Genomic DNA, 23,547 nt, shown 5'->3' with positions numbered 1-23,547 from the left:
GTTCTATTTTTTAAATGCTTCTTTTACACAAAGCTCCTGATGGATTCTACAGGAGTTTGGGATAAAGATTAGTGCAATAAGTTCAGGAAGATATTTCCTCCTAATTTTATGTTTTTATGCACTGCACTGTTTTTCCAGCAATGGTGTACTGAATACCTTTCAGTGTGTCTAGATTTAGCATCACTATAAGATGCCAACATCAAAGCAGCCTGGTTTCTTCTACTCTTCCTGTGAAACAAGAAAAATAAACCACAATGAATTTAAAAGCAAATGCGTGAGCTCAAACTGCTTGATCATGCACAGTGTCAACATCAAGAAAATCATGACCTCTATTTGGTGTTTTTCTTTCCCCTTCTCAGTAAAGTGATGGATATAGTTTAATAGTCCTCAGTTATGTCTCCTGCTGATACAACCAGGGTAGTGGGAACTGGACTGTGAGTCCCCCAATTTTTTTCCAGATTAGACTCTTTGTCCCTTTTGCCTCTGAGTGAGAAGGCTCAGGGAAAGGAGGCCACAGAAAGCCTGGTGTTGCATAATAAACACCCGTTCCCCTGCAGCACCAGTGAGCTGCTGGCAAATGCACAGAGACGCTGGCTTCTGCCTGTTGGGCTGTCTGGCATGTCTCCTCCATAAAGTCTTAGCAAGGGACTTTTTTATTTAAATGGGTTTAACAAATGTTGATGTGTTGACATGGTGATAACATGCTGCTTCAAGTTTAGCAGGCAAACCTGTATAAAAGTGCAGCTATAGTCATTTTTCCCTGATATGAATGTTTTCTTACATGCACGTATTCATGATACTATTTACAGGCAAATTGGAGACAACCTGATCGTGCCTGGAGGGGTGAAGACCATCGAGGCCAATGGGAAGATGGTAATTCCCGGCGGCATTGATATCCACACCCACTTCCAGATGCCATACCGTGGAACCACAACCGTGGATGACTTTGCTCAGGGATCAAAAGCCGCCCTCGCTGGTGGCACGACCATGATCGGTAAGCGCTGCAGGGAAAGTCATCCACACATGTGACAATGGCTGCAGTCAGAGTGTCACTCACCATTAACAGAGAAAAACCAAAGAAAGGTTATAGTGAGCTTGAGGGTTGGCTGTTACCTAAACACTGGACAAGAGAAAAGGGAGGAATGGGGAGCAGTTTTGGGATGTTATGGGCAACCCCTCCAAAAACAAAAAGGGCCATACAAAAGACTGAGTGTAGGGGGCAGGAATAGTGGGTGGTACGTAGTGAAACACTGCTCCCACAGAAATAGGGCATCGTTCAGGAGTGCGTCTGCATCCTTGTCTGTGTAGAGTTCAGCCTCAGTATGTAGCTGCATGTAGTTTACAGACGCTATCGCAGCCGACAGCTGGTAGATACCACAGTTTCATTCATACCAGGAACATTTTCTTAGGCTGGCTGTGTCTCTGCTGCCTGTTTGCCACTGTGTTCAAACAGATAGTAACAGGCGTGCTACTGTAGTGAGCTCTATTCATGGGATCCATTCACAGAGGGATTATATTGCAGGCAGTGCTGTGTGAGAAAGTGAAAATGTGTTCTGTGTGTCTTCTTGTGTGTACTGTAGTCAGTGTATGCCTTTTTTTTTATCAGACTTTTAACTGTCAACAACAATGTTGTGTTTAAATGTGTGTGTGACTGCCTGTTTAGCTGCATCCTATTAACATAAGCAGATTGGGATGTCTTTGTCTTTAATAAGATAAAGAGGCCGGTCAGGTGGTGAGCCAGGATGTCAGACGTTATAATAGCTGAGTAAGACGGAGCGGGATATTTAGTTCACAGTGATAGTTGTGTACAGTGAGACAAAGCAGACAAAAACTGGGAGTATTCACCTCTAGACTGTTTGTAACTTCTAAAAATGGACATGATTTTGTCATGGACATCACTGCATGAACTTGGGAATAATTTCTAAAAATTATAGTTTACGAACACAGTTCACTATGTCATCTAAAAAGTGAAAATGATCCGGACGCCTGTCTTTCCTTAGTTGATCAAAATTTAAAAGAGCTAATGTTTTTTCACCAAATATCTCACTTTCAACATTTTTATGTGTTCTATTATGGATTTATAGAGATTTGGAAATCATAGCATTCTGTTTTTATTTAGATTTTACACAATCGGAACTTTATTGGAGCTGGGGTTGTAAAATGTACAAGTTGCATCTCAGGAATGCCATGACACCTAAACATCTGACTTTGTATTGACTTAACCAAATACAAAATTTGAACAGCTGAACAGGCCCCCCCAAACTTTTTCAAGGACATCTGCAGTCATGTAAACAAAATGCAGTGTGACATCTGACAAGATTTGTCTGGACTAGCTGAGCGCTACAGGAACCCAGACAGCTGATTATGCAAGATAAACAATACATGGAGAAGGCAGAAACACCAGCAGACAAATTTTGATGCCCTGTCTGTGACTGTCCTCATCCCACCCCGTCACTTGTTTGTCTTTTCATTTCAATTCTCCTGTCATCTTTTCTCTTTGTCACCGTTGTCTTCACCTCTCCTCACTAACCTTTCCTTTTATACTCCTGTCAATCCTTCATTGTGGTGTCCTCCTTCTCTACCATACATCTACACCAGTGGACCATGTGATCCCAGAGCCTGGCACCAGCCTGATAGAGGCCTATGACCAGTGGAGGCAGTGGGCTGATGAGAAAACCAGCTGTGACTACGCTCTCAATGTGGATATCACCCACTGGAATGACAGCGTAAAGCAAGAGGTGGATAATCTCATCAAAGAGAAAGGTAGGATGTGCAGATATATGATATTTAACTTGTAATTTTCCAAGTTGGACCTTCTAATAAAACAAACCCAGCTAAATATGACGAATATGATCCTTGTTATGTCCATTTTTACAGAATGTCATATTGATTGTTGATCATTAAAGATGTGGTACAGGGATGTAGGGATGGGAAAGGTGCGATTCATCATGTTTGAATCTCTCTGTGATGATTTTATTTCTTTATTTTTGTTTTTTATAGGTGTGAATTCGTTCCAGGTCTACATGGCCTATAAGGACTACTACCAGATAAGCAACAGTGAGGTACACTTGCTTAAAAAATAACACTTTTAAGCTACATTTGTATCAGAAAGGGAACAAACCTTTTTTTATGGAAAGAAAATTAATCAGGAAAAGCTTCACTTTTGTCTTTCTACACTTGCTGTTTTAGAAAGGGAGTCATGTCCACAAAGCTGGATGTTATACTTGAACGAGTTCAACTTTTGAATCTTTAACTCAGTTTTGCTATTCCAACACTGGTTAAGGCTCTGTATTATCTTTGCACCAATCAGTAAAGTCGTGGTTATTCCCCATCTGTCACATCATTAATCCCAATTTGCTGATAAACTGGATAACCAAGAGGTTGGAAAATATAGCAATGACTTAACATTTTAAGCCTGACATCATGTCTAAACCTTTAACTTAAATTTTTTTAAAAAAGTATTCAACATTTCTCTTCTTGGAAATGTTCTCCTTGTTCTAATGAAAACTGTTGTGTATGACACACCGTGAGTTTATCCTTGTAAAGAAGTGCAAGTCCAGACGGTATGAGGCAGGGCTCTTTGTGCTTCTCATGCAGCTGTAGCTAATTCAGTTTTTAGAGGATCACATGAGGTAACTGAAATAGTCCATGTTGAAAAACTGATGTCATGCACCTCTCTAAGGAACAACTGCAGCTCATCCCACGAGTTTCAACATTTCTAGAGACCACACACGATAATTGCAGTGTGTCTCGGTAGACATCGTTTAATTGTGGGCTTCTTTTAAGTTTTGGCATGTAAGTGACCCCTGAGTTAAAAAGTAGTGTCTGTCTCTGGATTTTAAACAGCCTGGCTGGATTTTAAAAGTGAAAACAGCAGCACTATAATTTTTCTGTCTCTTTCTCATGCAGCTCTATGAGGTTTTTACCTTCCTGGCAGAGAGGGGAGGCATTGCTCAGGTCCATGCTGAAAATGGCGAAATCATTGCAGAGGTAACGACACAAAGTCCCCATTTTATTTATTACATTCGCTTTAATTACTGCTCCCATTTTAAACTCTGTGATCTGTTTTTAGTAAATGTGATTTATTTAACTTTTGTTGGCTTTATTTTGACTTTCTAGTCAAGCCTTATCACAGTGCATCTCCACTACCTGCAGACTAAACAGTCTGTCACAGATGAGAGGGAGATGGTGTAGGGCAGAAATGTGTGGGTGTAGTTTATACAGGGATGTACCATTTGTGGACTAATGAAAGTGAATCAGCCATAATACTTAGAGGACTTAGACAGCTGTTATTAGTCAGAACTTCAGACCTGCCTGGATTCTATCTCTGCGTACATGTTGGATCTGATTCATCGTAAATCCGGGCTCCCTTATCCAGTCCGAAACTAGGACTTTGAAAAAGTCTAATTTCCATCAGCTGCAAAACCCAACGCATTTCGTCTGACAGATTATGTCATGTCTTTACTTTAGACCCCTTGAGATAGACACATCTTGTTTACAGTTGCATGTGATGTTGATAGTGCAGTTCTACACAAACACTGAAACCATCACGAAGTAGATTGAAGCTACGGTTCCTCCTACACTCTGTAAGCTAAACCTAAAAGTTGCATTTCCCTCTATAAATACAAATTTGAAAATCCAGCAAAAGATTTTCTGACAAAGCTTGCAACTCTTAAGGGAATTTGTGTATCTTGGCAATCATTTTGGATAGCATCATTCCACTTAGAATAAATGTAATCTATACTCTACTGTTTTCCCATCCTACATTCCCATAAAGTGGTTCTGTTTAAGAGTCTGGAAAATGGGAGACACATTCAGGCAAAGAGGCTAGCAACATAAGATATCTTAAGCTCTTCAAAACTAGAGGGGCACTCAGAGTGTATCCTCCAGGCAGGCCAATGCTCTATTGTTCATCTTTAAAGTAAATCCATACTTATATTTAATGGGTTCTTCATTTCCCATGTTCTACCTCTCCAGAAAGTTCACTAAAAGTCACAGTTGATTATGAGTAATCCCATTATCAAATAACAGACTGTAAAGATGACATAGTGGGGATTTTCCAGAGGTAAAACAATGACCCTCTGGACTAACTTATGAAGTATAAAACCCAATCCCCTTAAATATTTACTTATTAAGGACGGCAGCTGTTGCTTATCATATACAGAGTGGAACTATTTCGTCCAGCGTACAGCTTCTATTTAAGTTTGGATGCAATAAATGGTCCCAAGTGTGGCATTGCTGAGCAGAGTTGGATTTTTGCTTTTTTTTGCCAGCAACAGCTAAAACAGCTCCACTCCATGCATCAAAATCGCCTTGGATAAGTTTTTGTTGACAGAGGCTGCATGGATACCACATTTCCTGTGTTAGCCGCCTCTATGTGCATTTTTAAGTTTCTGATTATTTGATTTTGTTTGGCTTCATGCATGCATATCCTTATTGTCCATAAGATCAGACTTAAATCCTACCTTGTTAGCATCCATTGCTCATGGTTTGCTTATATTTACAGACCACAGCAGAGTAGACTAACCTTGCTTCCTGTTTACGATAAGCTCTCGTCTTAGCTTGCAAATGCTAAACCACCTCTGAGCCACAAATTCACACATGTAGACAAAAATGAGTTAAAAGGATAAACAAAGCACAACTTAACAAGCAGAACCTGTACAGACAATAGAGAGCCAGTTTGCAAGGCTTGCATGTAGATCTCTATGAAGATAACAACAGTATGCTAACTCCACTTAAATATAGCATAATAGCTAAGTTCTATATTTAGTCAGTTTCTGATATAAGCATGGGAATTCTTTACTGAATGCTACATATGTTCAGAAACCTTTAAAGTTTATACAAATACTGTATCACAGTATTACCTAACATCATTTTTCAGGCTATAAATTTAATGGTTATCTGTCCCAAACTCTGAAAAATACTTAAAAATTCTGTAATGAAACTTAAGGGCTCACAGAGAAGTACATCCTGTGTAATGACATTAAGCCATTTTTAGACAAAAGATGGGTGGCATTAATGGCTTCATTACTCTTTTAAAATAATTTTTGAGTTGTTCAGACATCAATTTCATGTAAATCATCACAACTTTGTGCAGATAGTAACAGAGAAAGTGATGCCACGTTTGCTAGCCTTAAAATATTGAACAGTATATAAAATGAGGCATAAAATAAAAAGCCTGGTAAGTATGTGTGTAAAGTTTACCAGCCATGGTTGTTAGCAGATGAAATATTGATTTTCTTCAGGTTGCAATTAGACACTCCCATAAGCTTCTTGCTTTTTCTTATATGCACTTCCAATAATGAAAATAATTGTTGACAGCTCTTGAGAACAGACTTACTGTCTCATTGCTGTCTGATGTGTCAGACAGGAGAAGCTGGAAATATAGTTGAGAATATTTAGCAATGTCTTTTTACAATTTATTTGGCCCCTGATTCAATCAAAAATGCTTCAGGCGCTGCACCTAATAGTACTTGGAAACACCCATAGTGTTGGGAAGTTTGAACAGGAAACTTCTGTAAAGCAGGTCATACTGTGCTTTAACTGTGGATGTTTATCTGTTAATGTAACTGCAGTAGTTCATGTTTGTGCCATGTCAAAAGGGTTACATGAATGTTCCTAGCTTGACCTTGCAAGATAGGTGCTGGTTCAGGCATGAGGACATCTTCAGCTGCTGCCAGATTAATGGAAAAGAATGCATGTCTGAAACGGTAAATCTGTCTTTATGCAGGGCTCATTTGTGCATTTACTGCACAACACAATGTCTCCATGTGTGCAAAGAGCCTCGACAGCCTGAGGATTCCCACAGATGCCTGTGGGTGGCCTAAGATGATAAAACTTCTGCTCATATATATTACACAGAGAGAAACAGATCATTATGCTGAAGCGTGACCAGCACTTTGATCTTCTCCAGTGTTTAAGCCACTGATTTCCAAATAAGAGTCCTGTACATAAATATTAACTGAACAGTTAAGAGTGTTTTTTTTTTTGTTTGTTCAACAGGAGCAAGCTCGGATGCTGCAGATGGGTATTACTGGACCAGAGGGACATGTGCTGAGCAGGCCAGAGGAGGTAAAACACTACATTGTGTCAGTTTAAGTAAAATATAATAAACACGAACCCTTTTGGCTAACATTCTTGAGAAAATGAAATTTTAATCTAGAAAGACCATCATGAAAAACATAAGAGGGTAAAAACAGCCTGTAGCTGCGCAAATATGGTCATAGCCTCACGTTGTGCACCAGAAGTTTGGTTTGGACTGTTCCTCACACACACACATCTTGGTCTTGTTACACACATGTGGTTTCAGAGACATTAAAGGTGCTGTGTTAAAATTCCCTGGTTCCCTCCCAATTGTTGGTGCTCATCTTTTTTTAACAAACAGAGAAATCAAAGCCATGCATTCAGTCCAGCATTTCTGCCACCAGCCTGACTGAGATTTTCCATTCTGTGGTGCAGTGGGGTGATGTTGTCCCACCAGTGCCATAATGTCATGCATTTTGTGGCGTTTTAATAATCATGAGCTTGCAAGAACTTAATTTAAAAGAGCAAAGCCAAAGCTGTATTATTATATTTATTTATTTTTATCAGTGCCTGTTGTCCTGTTTGATTTAATGAATGTTTTTTTTTACTCAGACTGAGCTTGCTGACTACAGAACTGTAATCAGCTGAAGTGTTTACATCACATTTCAACAAACGCAACCCATGCAGCATCCTTTTTAAATATCTCACAGCACCTTTTTACAATTTTGTCCTGAAAACCATTTATAGTACTTTCAAAAGGAACCCACAAACATGGTACTGAATATAAATGGATTGTTCATAAATTTAATAATCTCAGTAAAATGCAATGTGCCTCGCTCCACATTGAGAACATGTGTCTAAAACCTGCCCAGCCTGTTTGTTTTCAAAATGTTTGAATTAGCAAAATGTGGAAATATGTGGTACTCATCTGACTTCACTTTGTTTATTTTTAATATTTGCTTGCTGATTACATACAATTTACTTTTAACCGAAATAATTTATTGCAACTAAAATGAATCGTCAATGTTTATATAGTAAATAATGTTGAAAGTATTTGTTTTCTACTGTCATTAAAAAAAAAAAACAATTCAAATTATACAACTAGTATTTGCTGTGGTTGGGACATTTAAGGTATATTAGAAAAAAATGCTAATGTAAAAAACACACACTATGCCATCCCCTCTCTAGCTGGAGGCTGAGGCGGTGTTTCGTGCCATCACCATCGCCAGCCAAACCAACTGTCCTCTCTATGTGACCCGGGTCATGAGCAAGAGTGCAGCTGACATCATCTCACAGGCCCGCAAAAAAGGTAACGAGAAACATTTAGACGTAAACTACAGGTATAAATCAAATAATGAGAAAAAGTAAGTTGAGTTTTTCCTGTGTGCACAACTAAAGACAAAGATAATAGTGCAGAATTACCGCAGCTAGAAAGCTGCATCTTTAAAAAAAAATCTGAATAACCTTGCATAAAGATGGCTTCAAGATGCATATCTTATTTGTTTGCAGAAAAGTTAAGCAAACAGAATAAGGGTCTCTCGACTGGAACCATTTAATTGACCATTTTTGGAAGCAAAATAAATGAATGTGTGCCCTGAACGTGGGTTCAAGTGGCGCTCCTAAATTTAGTGCTATTGTCCTGGTGCACTGTTAAGTTCTGCTAGAGGAAAACTCTAATCTGCATCACATACATGCAATATGAAATCCATGCGCTAGTAACTAAAACTGTAACAATATCATGTTGATTTCTTCTCATATTGTTTATCACACATATATGTCGACTAGAAAGTTGGCTCTAATAGGAAATTCAAACTATTTATACAATTTGAAATGTATATCAGCATCACTGTTATTTTCGTATAAGATTACTTCACTAAGGCTACAGGCATAAACTGACCTCAGATCTGCTTGACGTAATGAAAAAAATGCTTTAATAACATCTGCAATTGTGTCATTCAAGTTTCTTCTGTGGCTTCATTGTCATTCTCATAAAGAACAGATGAGAACTCCCAGGGTGTGAAGGATTGTGAAATAAACATTTTTTTAAGAATGGAAGGAGAAAACAAGAGAGAGCAGAAAAGGGGAAAGTGTGTTTGGATGTTTAGAGTGCTGACCTCAGATGGCCTCCTTTATGTACAGCCATGAGAGGCTTTCAAACCTTTTAGTTATTTAGATTTAAACCAGGATGGACTTGAATCATATGAGAGCAAAGGACAATTTAAAAAGAATCAAGCAAACACAATAGCAGACATTAGTTTGTGACAGGAAACAAAACCAGTCAAAATCAATCATCATGCATGGAATAACAATTTCAACCACAATTAACCAAAAGGGAAATTTGTGGCAAAGTTCCTCCATTGCAAACACTCAAGAGAATTAGTAAAGCTTTTAGTGAGATTAAAACGGCTGACAAATTAATTAGGCTTAAGTGATGCAACTCATGATCTTCAAATGTCAAGAATCACCACACATTTGATATTTTAATGGAGATTTTTTTTTGTGATTCCTTTCTCAGGAAATGTGGTGTTTGGGGAGCCAATCACAGCCAGCCTTGGGACTGATGGGACACATTACTGGAGCAAGAACTGGGCCAAAGCAGCTTCTTTTGTTACATCACCTCCTCTTAGCCCTGATCCCACCACTCCAGACTATCTGAACACATTGCTGGCCAGGTACGTAGCATACTGCTGCCCTCTGGTTCGGGTGTTTGCCTGTATGTTATATCTTATTAAAGTGCACCCACATGCAAAACAGAGCTGCTGGTATTGGTTTGTAATAAGTACACCTTCTGTGCTTAGTAAATCTTTATATGTCCTTTTTTTCCCCACTGACTATTTTTGATTGAGCAAGTCGAAATCCCAAGTGAAAGTTAATTTCTTTTTTACTTGCCTATCACAGCTGTTACTCAGCTAGTGGTCTTCATCTGCTAAGAAACCTGCAGTGCCATATGGAAACAGGAAACATGTGTAATGGTTTTTGTTCTGGAAAAAACAAACTCTGGCACGCTGCTTACTTCAGCTTCTTTTGGTCCTTTTTCCTGCTAAAGTAAATAAACACATTTCCTTGTGTTTGCAGAGCTCTATTTGTGTAGACAGACTTTGCAGTGCTGGTATAATTCATTCTTCATGTGTCTTCTTCCTCTTCTCCCAGTGGAGACCTGAGCGTGACTGGCAGTGCTCACTGTACCTTTAGCGTGGCCCAGAAAGCCATTGGCAAGGACGACTTCACTCAGATCCCAGAAGGTGTCAATGGAGTGGAGGAAAGGATGACACTTATCTGGGATAAAGCTGTGGTGAGAAATAGTTGGGGTTGTTCTTTCTCTGTTTTTAAATTTTAGAAAATCAAAAATAACAAAATGAATTTAATAATGAGAGAGGCAGATGAAGATTTATGATTATTTCACTAGCTTTCTACTCTTTTAACCCTAAATAAAGCATCAGTTTCTAAGCAGAAGCTTTGCTTTTGTCTGTTGTGCTTGTTTTGCTCATGATCCTCTTTTTTCCACATCCAAAGTATGTGAAAGTATGTGGACAGTCTTTGTGGTCTCTAATTTTAAGGAACCATGTTCTCCCAGTATTTTATCTGGCTTTCACTTTTTCCCTACATCTCTGCCCCCAGGTATCTATTACACTTAGAATGCCTTATTGCAACTTTGAGCCTTTCTTCACCCTGTATTAGTCAATCTCCACATCTGTCTTTTCCTTCATGCAGCACACTACCGTAATTTTTTTCCATGTTTTCTTGTTATCACTGCATCAGTATTTGGCTATCAAGCAGCCTTTTTTGAGCCTTGTTGTAGAGTTATGGTTATAAAATATTGGTAGGCCTTTCTTTAGGGCTGCTTAGAGTCCAAACTCCAAACTTGGGCTGACTGCTGCAGGATGTTATTCTGAAATCTTGACAGTCAGCTTAACTGTTTTCCACTGCTTCAAATACTTTTCTAAGCTAATTGCCTCCTGACAACAATACCTTCATATTTTATCGTTGAGATGACTCCAAAGGTGATGAAATATTCCTTAAATATGCTCATAGTAAACCTAATTCCAGTTCCAAGTCATTTGTAACTGAACATTTCATCATTGGATTAGGAAAACACATGCCACAAGATGACAAAAATATACCCTCACATGTAAGGAAAAGGCATTATCTGTTGCTGTATTTCTGTTTAATGGCACCCTATGGATTTATGTTTCAGTAAAGGAGAGTTCTGTTACATGTTCTTGAGCTTTAACAACTTCCTTCCCTTTTTTAACTGCACATTACTCCATATTTTAGCACACAGTTTTCCATCAGGGGATTGTGTTTCCATCAGCAGGGTTGTGTGTTGGTCACCCACAAGTGGATGCCTGAAATATAAAATTCCACGTGGCTAATTAGCATAAGTAACACAAGCCACTTGGCAAATTAACATATTATTTACACAGTGAAGCAAAGATATTTTTCAACAGCTATTTTTAACCTATACACATGCTGGTTTAAACCTAAACAAATTGTGCTCTTTATATGAAAAAGGAAAAACAGACTCCTGTTAGCTTACAAAGTTTGGCTAGCTGAGATAAGGTACAAATGAGTCCTGCCTATAAGATAAAAGAAGTTCATCATATGCTATTGATTTTTCTATTTGGGGATTTGTTTTACATTTACAGCTTCTAAATAAAAACAAAACATCAACAACCAGATGACAAATTGAGGTAAGGAACCTATATGGTTGACCCAGAAGATTGGGTCTGTTTGGAGTAAAAAGTGGTTGCAGGTGGGACAACAGGAGGTGCATCAGACAGAGAGCAAGATTGTTATTAGAGGCAACTTAAAGCTCTTTGAGTCAGATGGACAAAAGATTTTCCATCTTGAAAATAAATAAGTAAAATGTAAAGTTTTCAGCTCGCAAATCATTTTTTGTTAGCATTTTAACCTTTATCACTTTGTTAGCGAGTTAGCATCTTAGCTTATTACATCATAGCAGTTCTTGTTTTCCTTCACAGTTTATATACCATGCCTAGTTGTGCTTCATCCTGATACCAAAAACATCCCTGTATTTAACATAAGTCTGTGAATGTAAAATGTTTGCAAAATCACAAAGGCTAAAGTTCACCCAAAAGATTTCAATGTTTCCAACAGAAGACACTCTGCTGTCCAGGCTCTCCTTTTTTATTAAGTTACATCACTTTAAAACATATTTGCATAACGACTGCCTAATTTTAGGCATAGCAAAACAAAGGCCAAGCAGCTGTCTTGCATACCACCATTTCTGTTTAGTCAGCCGAGCAACTGGAGCAGATTGGATCTTTCAGGGCTGTAGAAAGGAGTGAAAGCAGAACCAATCAAAAAGAAGAGAGACGTGACGTATTGTGTGAAGCTATCTTAGTAGCCCCCCCAAAAACTATGTAAAGGAAAATAAAAATAAAATGTTAATTTACTATTTTAATCTTTGCACTCTTTTCACCACTTCTCAACTTTTAGTCTAATACCTTGAAGTTGTATGAGATCTAAATATATCAGATATTGACTTGATTTCAGAACCTACAAAGCCTTGCTACACACATTAGTAAAGTAACAGCAGTCCATAGTGGGTTCGGTACTTTATGGTATTACAAGTAAATTTATCACCCATTTTTTCCCTGTTCTTGCTTGTTTTGCTCTCAGACCACAGGTAAGATGGATGAGAATATGTTTGTGGCCGTCACCAGCACCAATGCAGCCAAGATCCTTAACCTGTACCCTCGCAAGGGTCGGATTGCTGTGGGCTCGGATGCCGACCTGGTCATCTGGGACACAGACTCCATTCGCACAATCACTGCCAAGACACACAACTCGGTATGTGCAAAAGTCAAAACTTATGTCAAAAGTTAGCTTTTTCTTGTGATTGTTTTTCTTCTGCTCCTCATTTAACATCCTCATTTAAACTGGTGAAACTGACTTGTGTCCAAATTTCTTTGTCCTTCTAGTTATACTTTATTAACTGTGACGGGTAGTTTGTAAAACATCTTGTATTTCTCAAGTGTAAACAATATAAGAAAGAAATTAACATTTTTTTTTTTATAGTTGGAGGTATGATTCTTTTAAACAGTCAACTACAGCACTATGTGTGTACATCTGTGTGCAAGAGAAGGAAGGTGGGAGAGAGAAAGAGAGAGCGAGAGAGAGAGAGAGAGAGCACATTTTTGAATATCATCCAGAAAGCTCCCAGTTCCTCTGGACGGAAATGAAGTCTCAGTGGATGTTCACCGCTAATTCTACTCACTGCATTCGTCACATGACCAGCTTTCAACATTAAGTTGAGCCACACTAAATCCAAAACCCCTCTGTTATGACAACACAATGATTTAAAAAAGTATTAAAATACAGGGGTTTATCTTGGTTTGAAACAAAACATGCTTTCATGCAAACAGTTAATCAGGAGGGAGCATACTGTACATAGTGTAAAATCTAGAAGCATTTCCTTTCCCAAGATCATTTTCCCTCGTACAGATCATCCAGAATACACTCATGGTTGGGAAACTTGCATACGTTGTTCAATATTCAGTTACAATAAATACATTTTAAACTAACTCATGAACCCCAGTGACATGCACACTGTCAGAAAAACAAGTCACCCAGTATGTAGAAAACCTCTCACTCAACAATGCAGCCTGATTCAGAACTGCAGTGCAAACTCCCTTCATTACGTCCTCCTTCTTGGCAAAAGCCTGGTCTTGTACTCTTTTGGTCTATTTTACTTTGGCTAATTTCTCCAGATGTAATGGCCAGAGGTTGAAGGAGCCAACCATGAATCACAGCTGGAGGAGTACTCCGTTTTCATTGATGAATATTTGGAAACATCATGGACTTGACCACAGCTTAACAACAAAAGTCATAGAAAGGCTATAGCCTGTTAGTGCTACTTCAGTTTATATTACACTTGTTTAGTTATTTTACATATAAAATGACTGTTTATTAAAATTCAAATTGGAAATCTGACCACCTAGTTTTTGAAGCATATGGTCATTTTTTTAATTAAATGAGTTTAAAAAAAACATTAGCACAGTTTGGTTAATTAACCTCACTAAACTACACTTGATAACTTTCTAAAAACCAGTTTTTGTCCTCTAGTTTTCAGAGTTAAACAATAAAGAAGAAACTATATGAGAAACATGTAAAACTATTCCGTTCCAGATGTTTTTTGTCCTCACCCAGGACATTTGGCCTCATAAAGCCTCAACATGCACAACATCTTCACACTTTTCAAGCACACACACTCACACACCGCAAGTACACCTGGTACTTGTGAGAAATGGGGTTTGTGCCGCCACACAGACAAGAGAAGATTGCACACAGGCCGCTGAGCAGCAGAGGAAGTGTCCATACAGGAAATTAAGGCTTTCTTTCCTCCTTTAACAAAAATACACGTGTAGGGAGAAGCATTTGCTAACAAGCGACAATATTTTCCCTGTAATTGAAAAATGATGAAGTAAAACTTGTAGATTTATGTTTGGTTTGCCTAACGTTCTAATGGTAGAAGTAAAAGAGAATTGCTCTCTCCAAATGGAGAAACTGAGTGAAGCAAAGAGAACTGGACTAGTTACACACCTTCTCTAAATGTGGAGTACATCCACTGAGGATCTGTGGGTTCTTACATGATGAAGTCACCCCTTCATTTCCTGCTGGTTGTTTTTCCAGATAAAATAACAGAAACAAGTAGAGGACAAGAGCACAGCAGCTCCCTGAGCTAATTAATCTACCTTAATGGATACCCTGATGCCAGACCAAACATAACTGGCTGTTTGGTTGCTCAGTGTTATTGGGAATGCTCTCCCTTTTCTCTGCTGTCTCATAGTTTATCAGTAAACTTACATCTGGTCTGAATTGAAAGATGTTGTCAACATAAAAATTCACTGATGCATGAAAGGCTATTTAGATACGTAGACAAGAACAGGCAGCAACACAGGCTCAAACTGACACACACGCTCAGCTTAGATATGACATCATGTTTGGCACGCTGTGAGTTTTAGTTATGTCCTGTTCTGGCCTGAATTTGGACGGCAGCAGAAAACAGGGCCGTGTGCAGAGAAAATAAGCAACAAAGGAATAAGGGGAGGGAACCATCGGGAATCACAAACAAATCGAGGGAAGAAAGTTTGCACAAGAGATATTGAAGGAGGACGAAAAGTGCACCAAAATTAGCAAGAAAGCTGAGGAAGAGAAAGAAGGGTTAAAAATGAAGAAAAAAATAAAAGCAAATAACTTTAAAGAGCTACATGAAGGAAGTTAGAGGACAAGATATAGAGCCAAGGGAAGATGAGAAACAGTGTGAAGGGCTACGAAAGACGGGCCAGCTGGATGATGGCAGCTGTTTGTGCATGCCAAACAGACAAGTGTAAGAAATGAAGTGACAAATGAGAAAGAGTGAGAGTGAGGGATTATGAAAGGGCAGGCTTATGACTTCATAATATTTCAAAAGAATGATCTAAGCATATCTTAAACCCACATGACAAAGTAATCATAACTGAGCTCCACAGTATGTCATGAATTACTTGTACATGTATTTAATTAGCTGGTGCAGCAAACTCATTTCCTCCATAAATATCCGTTTATTTTAGGCTGCCGAGTACAACGTCTTCGAGGGCATGGAGCTCCGTGGAGCCCCCCTGGTGGTGATATGCCAGGGTAAGATCGTCCTGGAAGATGGGAATCTTCATGTCACCTCCGGAGTGGGCCGCTTCATTCCCTGCTCCCCCTTCCCTGACTTTGCCTATAAGCGTGTTAAAGCCAGGAAGCAGGTAAATACAAGTTCCTTCTGCTATCCAGCCTTTTATTTACAGTTTTACAGCATTTTGTAGCTACTCTGCAGTGAACTGAAGTGAATTGTTGAACATAGAGAAAGTCTAAATGAAACCACATATAAACAAACTTTTCTGCACCTAATGTTCATGCAAGTAGAAAATGCATTGCTAGAATATGTTGCAGTGACCTCATAACACCAAAGGTTTCGCATAAATAGAAGCAAATATGATGGGAGAAATAATATTTGGTGCATGGAATTCCACAAGGGATGTCTGCAATGTATTCAGATTACAGAGGGTAGAATGGAGGAGTTGAGACCTTAAAATTTAGTGAAATATGAGGGTTTGTATTGTAGTAGAGGTTAGGATTAAGGACAGAAGGATGAGACAGTTATGTGGGATGTGGGAGAGATACTTTAAGTCTGACATCACTTTCCACAGTTCAGCCACGAGGCAGGTTGTACAAGATAAGGTCCATACATTGCAGGTATTTGAAGCTTTGTTATTATATTTTTTTAATAAAATCAGTGAGTTTTGCTCTGGATAAATCTTTAAAACACATTTGTCCTTACACAGAAAGAATTTCTATCACTGTTAAAGTAAAAAAAAAAGTGTCCCAATTAACTATCATCTTGAATGACACAGAGTTCCAAAAGCCATTTTGGAATGTTGCTTGTATCACAGGAAAAGCCATTTAGGAAGCTGGGGGTGTTGAAAGTAACTTTCCTGGACAATGGCTTGCTTGTTGCTTAGCAGCCACATGTTGACTGCAAGACTCCAGGAAGTTGCTGGAGGAAGCTCCATATCTAGTGTGCATATTTTAGAGTATCTGTCTTCTGTTGTCACTTTTCTGTCTGATTAAGCAAATTGAAACTGGTGGAAGACTGGTGAACATTTTAGAAAAGAAGTAACAGTGTGAGGTGTTGATCATAATTTAAAAAAAATGCAACAAAGTATTAAAAAGAACAAACGAATGTTTTTAGTTAAATTAAATATTACTATGCACTTATTGTAATTCTTGAGGACCACAAAAGTCAAACCTCAGACAGCTACAGTATGTCCAAAGTTAAGTACTTATACCACCTCAGGAAGAAGAAATGAAAAAAAGGAAAATTTCCAGCTGCTAAAAGCTAAATTCAAAGCATGAGAAATGGTCCCTTTTAACCAGCACACAGATCCCCACTTTCTACTCTCTTGGCATCTATCTTCTGGCTCTAGAAATCTCATTTCCCCACAATTTCTTAATTTGCAGCTGGCTGCTGATGAGAAAATGGAGCTCTAGTAACAGTGTGCTGTTTATCTTGGTAGCAGTTACTGTTTTGCTTTCTTGGTTCACAGATGTCTCTTTTTAACTCTTGACAGAGCTTCCAAGATTCCACTGAGTCACGGCACTGACAGACGTACTGACGATGGCTTGTTCACTTGCTGTGCAGTTTTTGCTCAATTTAAAACTGCAGATAAAACTGTTATTTGTGCCTTTTCTGCTCTAACCTATAAAAGGGTTTGATAATGCATTTCTATTTGTTTGTGAGGGTTTTTTTGTGTGTGAACTTGGACATCTGGAAGTGTTTCTTTAAAGGAAATTATCCAAGCAATGTATTTTTGATTTAGACATTAGCAATCGCACTTTGCAGCTATGTAATATCTAGCATGTGTAGGCTTGATTATATTTAATCATCTCTTATAAAATACATTTTTCTATGCTCTTTTTTTTCTTTCCTCATCATCTCTAGCTGGCAGTCCTGAGGGCAGTGCCCAGGGGAATGTACGATGGCCCAGTGTCCGAATTCTCCATGTCCCGTGGTGGCACCCCTTCGGCATCGGCACGCACTTCTCCCACCAAACAGCCTGTCAGAAACCTGCATCAGTCTGGATTTAGTCTAGCAGGTAACCCTGCACTATGCGGTGAGCCCAGTTTCTTAATAGAACAACCATCCCTGTATTACCCATTGTTTGCTCCACCATTTAACACCCCTTTAGTCTCCTCTTCATGTTGTGAAGTCATGGGATTTTTTTTTTAGCATGTTTTGCTTTTTATAAAGGATATATTTTCAGCCATTCACCATAAGATGAACTGACTTGTCTCATCCTTTAAGTAATTTGTGATGTGCTCTGCATGGCATGCTTTGGTCTGCCAAAAATCACAGCTTATCATAAAATAATTATTTTCCATTTTTCCATTTTTTTAACTGCGTTTAAATAGTTTGACATCAAGTAAAATAACCTTCCTAAAATATAATCAAAGAGTACTGTACATTTACCATATACATCAGATAAAATTTAGGAAATTTAGGACTAATGAGTGGCTTACAAACAGGTAAAAACCTGAGCCTTTGACCCCTCCAGAATATAAGGACTGTGTTATGCTGTTTAGGATATTTTGCTGGCACAGTTTGACACCACTGGGGTCATTTAAGCTGTTCTGAATGATCACTGTTATCTTACAGTGTAACATTTCTATCCTGATAGTAGTGTTTTCTTGTAGGATGACCTCATTCCTTAATTGATGGTTTGATGAAGATGAAAAGGATCTGAATGATACATAATGCAATTGTCCCTGCATTCAGCAGATTAACTGAACACCTATTTGGGATTTTGGGCTGTTTGCTCTCCATCAAAACCAAATAAAAGAATCTCATCAGGTTCACTCAGCAAGTTTTGTTTATGCTCAACAATATAAATACAGAACCAGTTGAAAGTGTCCAAACTTGACTGATGCTGTTTATGGATAATGTACACTCACTGGTCAGGGAGTATATGTGGAAAATGTGTTTTTACTCTACTTAAAAAATTACTGCCATTGTTTGAGTTTCCTCACTTAGTGAAATGAGTCATTCTCTTTAATCATCTCTAAAAAATGTGTCTTAGACCTCCTTTAAATAATGACCTCCTATACAAAACCTTACAACTCCCAAACCAAATCCTTTTGATAGCTGTTTTTGGACACTTTGACCTTTAGGTACAACTTCTTTCATGTACTGAACTTCAGTAAAAACAGTAAAAGTTTTTCTGACAGTTGCTCTTATTGAAAGTCATGCTGGATGAGTTTTGGCTTAAGCCTTTCAACGTAGTGATTTCAGTCCAAGCATCTGGACACGGTCTGTTAGGAAGGCCTAACTAATGTGAGAGATCACAATAGTATTTTTGTTAGACATCTGTTCCATTCTGCAGGGCTGCAGAGTGACAGTCTGATTGTGCCCATATGTAAGATTAGGTTAGAGTTATATTTGTTACTTCAGTAAACAGTGATAATTAATATATGTGGTAAAATGGAGCTGATACTCAGTGTTTCCACTGTCGTACTGTCAGACACAGCAGTCACTGTTAATTCTGTCCTCTGTGATAACTAAATAAGTCCATATGAACCCTTAAATCAGACCAGACCACTGCTGTGTTCACTGTACTACCAGTCTTTGTTAATACAGGTAGTCATTTTCATTGGTGATAACTCAGTTTAAAGTGTGTAAAACAGGCTTTGGCCTTTGGCAATATTGAGCGACCTGTCTTTACAAGAGTAGCTGATGCAATACTTCACTGAAGGAAAAAAAAGTGACCTTTGCTGGAAAGAATTTCCAAATTTGAGTACATGTATTTTTGAGGGGAGTAAGGCTGCTTTTAATTTTTCCCAGGCTTTGTAATAGTTATGTGCTTGTACATTCTTGCATACACACATATGTTTGCATACTCTGAGAATGAGAGTCCTGTCTGTTTTAGTTTTCCAAGGTTACCTCCTGCAGAGTGGGTTTACTTGTCTGGAAGGAGATGGGAAGGGTTGTTTGAGTAAATGCAATGCATCATAGGCTGACATCATTCCACTTTGGGTTTATATGCTTAGTAATCATTTGTTTTAGCAGACGACCTGGCTTATCCTTTGGAAACACAATTCTTTATGTCAAACTTGAACATCTTTTGTTAACATTTCAGCAGCTCCCATACAGCAGTCTGCTATAATTTACACTTCATGTCAATTTAGTGACACTTGCCAGATGTCATAGATTAAGATGTCTTTAAAAACCTTCAGTGCTTGGAAATTAATTACATGAGTGTTCAGTGATAATTAGATGTGTGATTTGATGGTATGAGAGCTATTATCTGTTGGGCAAAATTACTGACATTAGTTTCAAGAGAGGGGTACAAAATCCTTATTTTATGGCCCTCTTTTATCACAATATAAATACCCTTTTGAATTAATTTTCCATTAATTAAAGCATGCTGTATTTCTACTGTAGCCTTTGCTACAGTAGAGAGAACTTGGTTTGAGTAAGAAAATTGTCCTAGTATATGAGGCACAGTGCAGAACTAGTGATCAAGTACTGCATCAGTGTCACTTCCTGTTTGTTTTGTTGTAACAGACATTTTTGAAAAGAGAAAATTGACCTTTTGTTAAACTGGCATGAGGATTTCTTCTGTCACATTTGTTGACTATAGAGGCAGAAACTTGTGCTTTTAAAAAATGTGTTTCATTAAAGTCAGATAGGGTGGAAAAACATGGCAGAAACTGGCATCATGAGGCAAACTGGCCTTCATCCAAGGAATAGAATTCCTCTCCATTGAGAAAAACTCAACCTAATTTTTTTTTCTGTTAATTTTCTGATCGCTTCCCATGGAACACTTTTTTTTTTTTTTTTTTTTTTAATCTTTCTCTCCTCCTCTCTACCCAGGTCCCCCCACCCCAGATGAAGTCCCCATCAGGCCTGCTGGCCGTCGTATTGTAGTGCCCCCCGGTGGCCGTTCCAACATCACGTCTCTCAGCTAAACAGCAGGAAGACAAGGAGACGCTCCCATAATAAAACAGTCAGAGTGCAAGATTGTGGGTGGGAGGGAAACGGGGAGGGATGGAGGAGATGCAGGGGACCATGATTAGTTCAAATTTTAAGAAGCAAAACACTGAATCCTCATGCCTTACCTGTCACAATGCTACTATGCTCGGATGAGAATTGTATCCTTTTTCCTTGGGAGAGTTGAAGTGGTCAGGAATCACCACTAAAGCACATTACACCGCATCTAAAACATCTTCTTCTTGGTACTTTGATCGTGTAGGAATACATGAGTAAATCTTTGCATCATCACATTAAACCAAGAAAGAAAGCAAACTATGTTCTCAAAGGAAAATGGATAACGATTTCTCTGAATGATGCTATTGTTCTTTATCCTGTTTGGCTTTCAATGTCACCCCCTTTTTTCAGTAGCCTGCTTTACTCCATAGTCAGCAAAACATAACACTAGCTCCTGCGTTAGCCAGGTATTATCATACAGTTCCATTGATTAGCTCTAGGTGGCATTGTATATATGGTAGATGTAATGTAGCTTTGTGAATGATGTTGTTGCAGCCTGTTTGGGTTTACTGGACCAAGCAAAATGTATTTATCAAATCCGAGAGTGGGAGGGCTGTTGGACATGGACCTGCATGGGCCACATTGACATGGGCGACGTGATCCGTGATCCTTTTCCGCCTCCACCTCTGAGGTGTTTGATGAGTACCATTTCCATGATATACTGTTCTGATTATTGATGTTTTAAAGAAAAAAAATAAAGAAGATAAGACACGTCTGCTTAAGACAAGTGGAGACAAAAGATTAGAAAGAGGAAGTATGAGAAGGATTTTACTATTCTTTATTCCCAAAAGGTTTATGTCAGTTTATATTTCCTGCACTTCATCATTGCCCCTTAAGAAAAACATTGCAAAAAAAACCATCCTTTGCATTTGCTTCTATTGTACTGGCTGCTCCTATAATCCTAAAAGCATCATGGCAGACAAAAAAATGAGAACCTGATCACAAAAAGAAAGAATTAACCATCCCTTGTTAGCGCAACTATAACTTGTAATGAAGAGCTTTATAGCTCGGGGTACCTAAGATTAGATGCAATGACATGTTTAAAAAATAACAAAAACCTGCTTTCAGATAAAAGCGCTTTAAGTGACCTCCAGCTTTACTTTCTCATTCCTAACCTACTGGGCTCTCATATGAGGACAAGAGGAAAACCATCATTCTCTTGTCACTGCAGCACAACCTTCTAATAAAACAATCAGTGTACCCAACATCAGCCGTGAAAATAAGCGTGCCTAATACTGATCATGTTGAGTCGGGGTGGGGGGGGGGGTGCATTAGAGCTTTTTATGTGTCTGCTGTTTCCTGATAAGGCAGAGGATTATAGTGCAGTAAAGGAAGCTGTTCTTGTTCTGTTGTTGCCCCCTTGTGGGGGAATGTTGGAAAGAGACCCTGTTTTTATTTGGCAGACTGAGTGGTGGTTTGATGTATTTATGTTGACAACCTTTATTACTGTTTTTATGTTTTTTTTTTACTGTTGTATCAAGACCCAGAGATGGCAGGTCAAACATAAGGTGTGGAAGTTTGAATTTGTTTCCTGAATAAACATGAGTTGCAACTGACGTGTCTTGTTTTATATCTGTTGCACCTCAAGACATACACCATGAAGTCTGGTGTAAACATAAAGAAAATAGCCTAAGAAATATATCTTTTTTAAAGCCAGCACAATTTTCTAATAACAATAACATAGTGTAAATGATCCAAGATGAATGGGGTTTCATCGCTTGTATTACATCTTAAATTTATATTTATAAAAATATGGTCATTATAGCTTACCCCAGGTACTAAGATAAATCAGGCTAGATAAGCTTTACAGTAATATATCCCAAAATAAGTAAAGATTCAGGCTGTTTTTATAAATCTAGCTTCCATTTTATTGAAAAACTGTAACTACAAATATCTTAAGCTGAACCTAAAGAAGGGACCTGGACTTGAAGTAAAAACATATAACTTCCTTTTAACTCATCATATTACTGTTGTTGTAGAGTTAGAACCCAAAATACCAGCAGAGTGTTACTGCCCAATGTGAACAAAAATCTTCCCTCAACCTCTATCATGCAAAAATATCATTAGCCTAATAGCACATCTGACTTAGTCATATTTTAAGGCTTTATAGGCAAGTATCAATAGTGAATCAGCAGTGTTAGACGAGTAGAGATATCACAATTTGGCCAAAATATGTCTTACACAATGAAAATATAAGGTAATGATGAACAAATCCTACCTTTGTTGGTATTGCTGATTTTCTATGGTTTTCATGGAGTTTGTCCTTAGTTACTACTTTCACAATTTTAGCATCATAAGATGGACATAAATAATGTTAAACCACAAATTTTTATCACATCATCTAACTGCAAATAACTCCACCTGCCATGATAGAAACTTAACAAAATCCTTGTGTTTGAAACTTTAGAAGCTAGGAGTTAAAAAAAAAAAAACAAGTAATTTTCAAATTCTGCACAACTTCATATAAATTTAATATCTTTTGTTGTCTAAATGGCAGTATGTTTCATTCATTTTTTTAGTCAACTCAAGCTTGATCATCCACATTCTGCACAGTCATGACTTGAAATTAAAAATCAGTTATTATAGTCTCACTCGTCCTGTCGTCAGTTATCCTTATCTGGCTGAGAGCTCCTTGTTGTCATGGAAATCTTGGCTATGCAACAGGAATGTGGGCTCTTTGTTGTCCACATTCTTTCTCCTTTAGACCCTGTGAAGGTCACTCAGTCACAAAACTGAGTATTCTGACACTAAATAAACAAAGAGACACGTTTCACATTTATATTACTATGCTTAAAAATGACACCATGAAGCCTTTGGATTTCAGATGATGCACTAATGATTTCCAGACAAAGAAAGCAAATGTCATCTTGCATAAGGTAAATGATAAAACCTTTTGCTGATTTACCAATCCTATCCTCCCTGGGTCCTTC

At 38.2% G+C, this 23,547-nt stretch overlaps 1 protein-coding gene across 4 annotated transcripts in view; it reads left to right on the top strand.

The window, feature by feature from the left end:
- Positions 1-22,173, top strand: part of dpysl3 (dihydropyrimidinase like 3) — a 38,184-nt gene extending 16,011 nt beyond the window's left edge. For 2 of the 4 annotated variants that reach the window (XM_042008701.1, XM_042008699.1), the window contains exons 3-14: positions 810-994; positions 2,599-2,763; positions 3,001-3,062; positions 3,910-3,990; positions 7,003-7,071; positions 8,212-8,332; positions 9,539-9,695; positions 10,174-10,315; positions 12,667-12,837; positions 15,600-15,779; positions 17,516-17,669; positions 20,444-22,173. In XM_042008701.1, the coding sequence (XP_041864635.1) occupies positions 810-994; positions 2,599-2,763; positions 3,001-3,062; positions 3,910-3,990; positions 7,003-7,071; positions 8,212-8,332; positions 9,539-9,695; positions 10,174-10,315; positions 12,667-12,837; positions 15,600-15,779; positions 17,516-17,669; positions 20,444-20,538 (1,582 nt within the window). In that variant the 3' untranslated portion in view covers positions 20,539-22,173. Of the gene's footprint in view, positions 1-809; positions 995-2,598; positions 2,764-3,000; positions 3,063-3,909; positions 3,991-7,002; positions 7,072-8,211; positions 8,333-9,538; positions 9,696-10,173; positions 10,316-12,666; positions 12,838-15,599; positions 15,780-17,515; positions 17,688-20,443 lie in introns of all 4 variants that reach the window. The other 2 variants (XM_042008700.1, XM_042008698.1) reach the window with 1 other exon arrangement.
- The last annotated feature ends 1,374 nt before the right edge of the window (positions 22,174-23,547 follow it).

The sequence above is a fragment of the Melanotaenia boesemani genome, chromosome 15 (assembly GCF_017639745.1).
Source record: "Melanotaenia boesemani isolate fMelBoe1 chromosome 15, fMelBoe1.pri, whole genome shotgun sequence".
NCBI classification, from domain to species: Eukaryota; Metazoa; Chordata; class Actinopteri; order Atheriniformes; family Melanotaeniidae; genus Melanotaenia; species Melanotaenia boesemani.
This window is presented reverse-complemented; position numbering and strand designations above follow the sequence as displayed.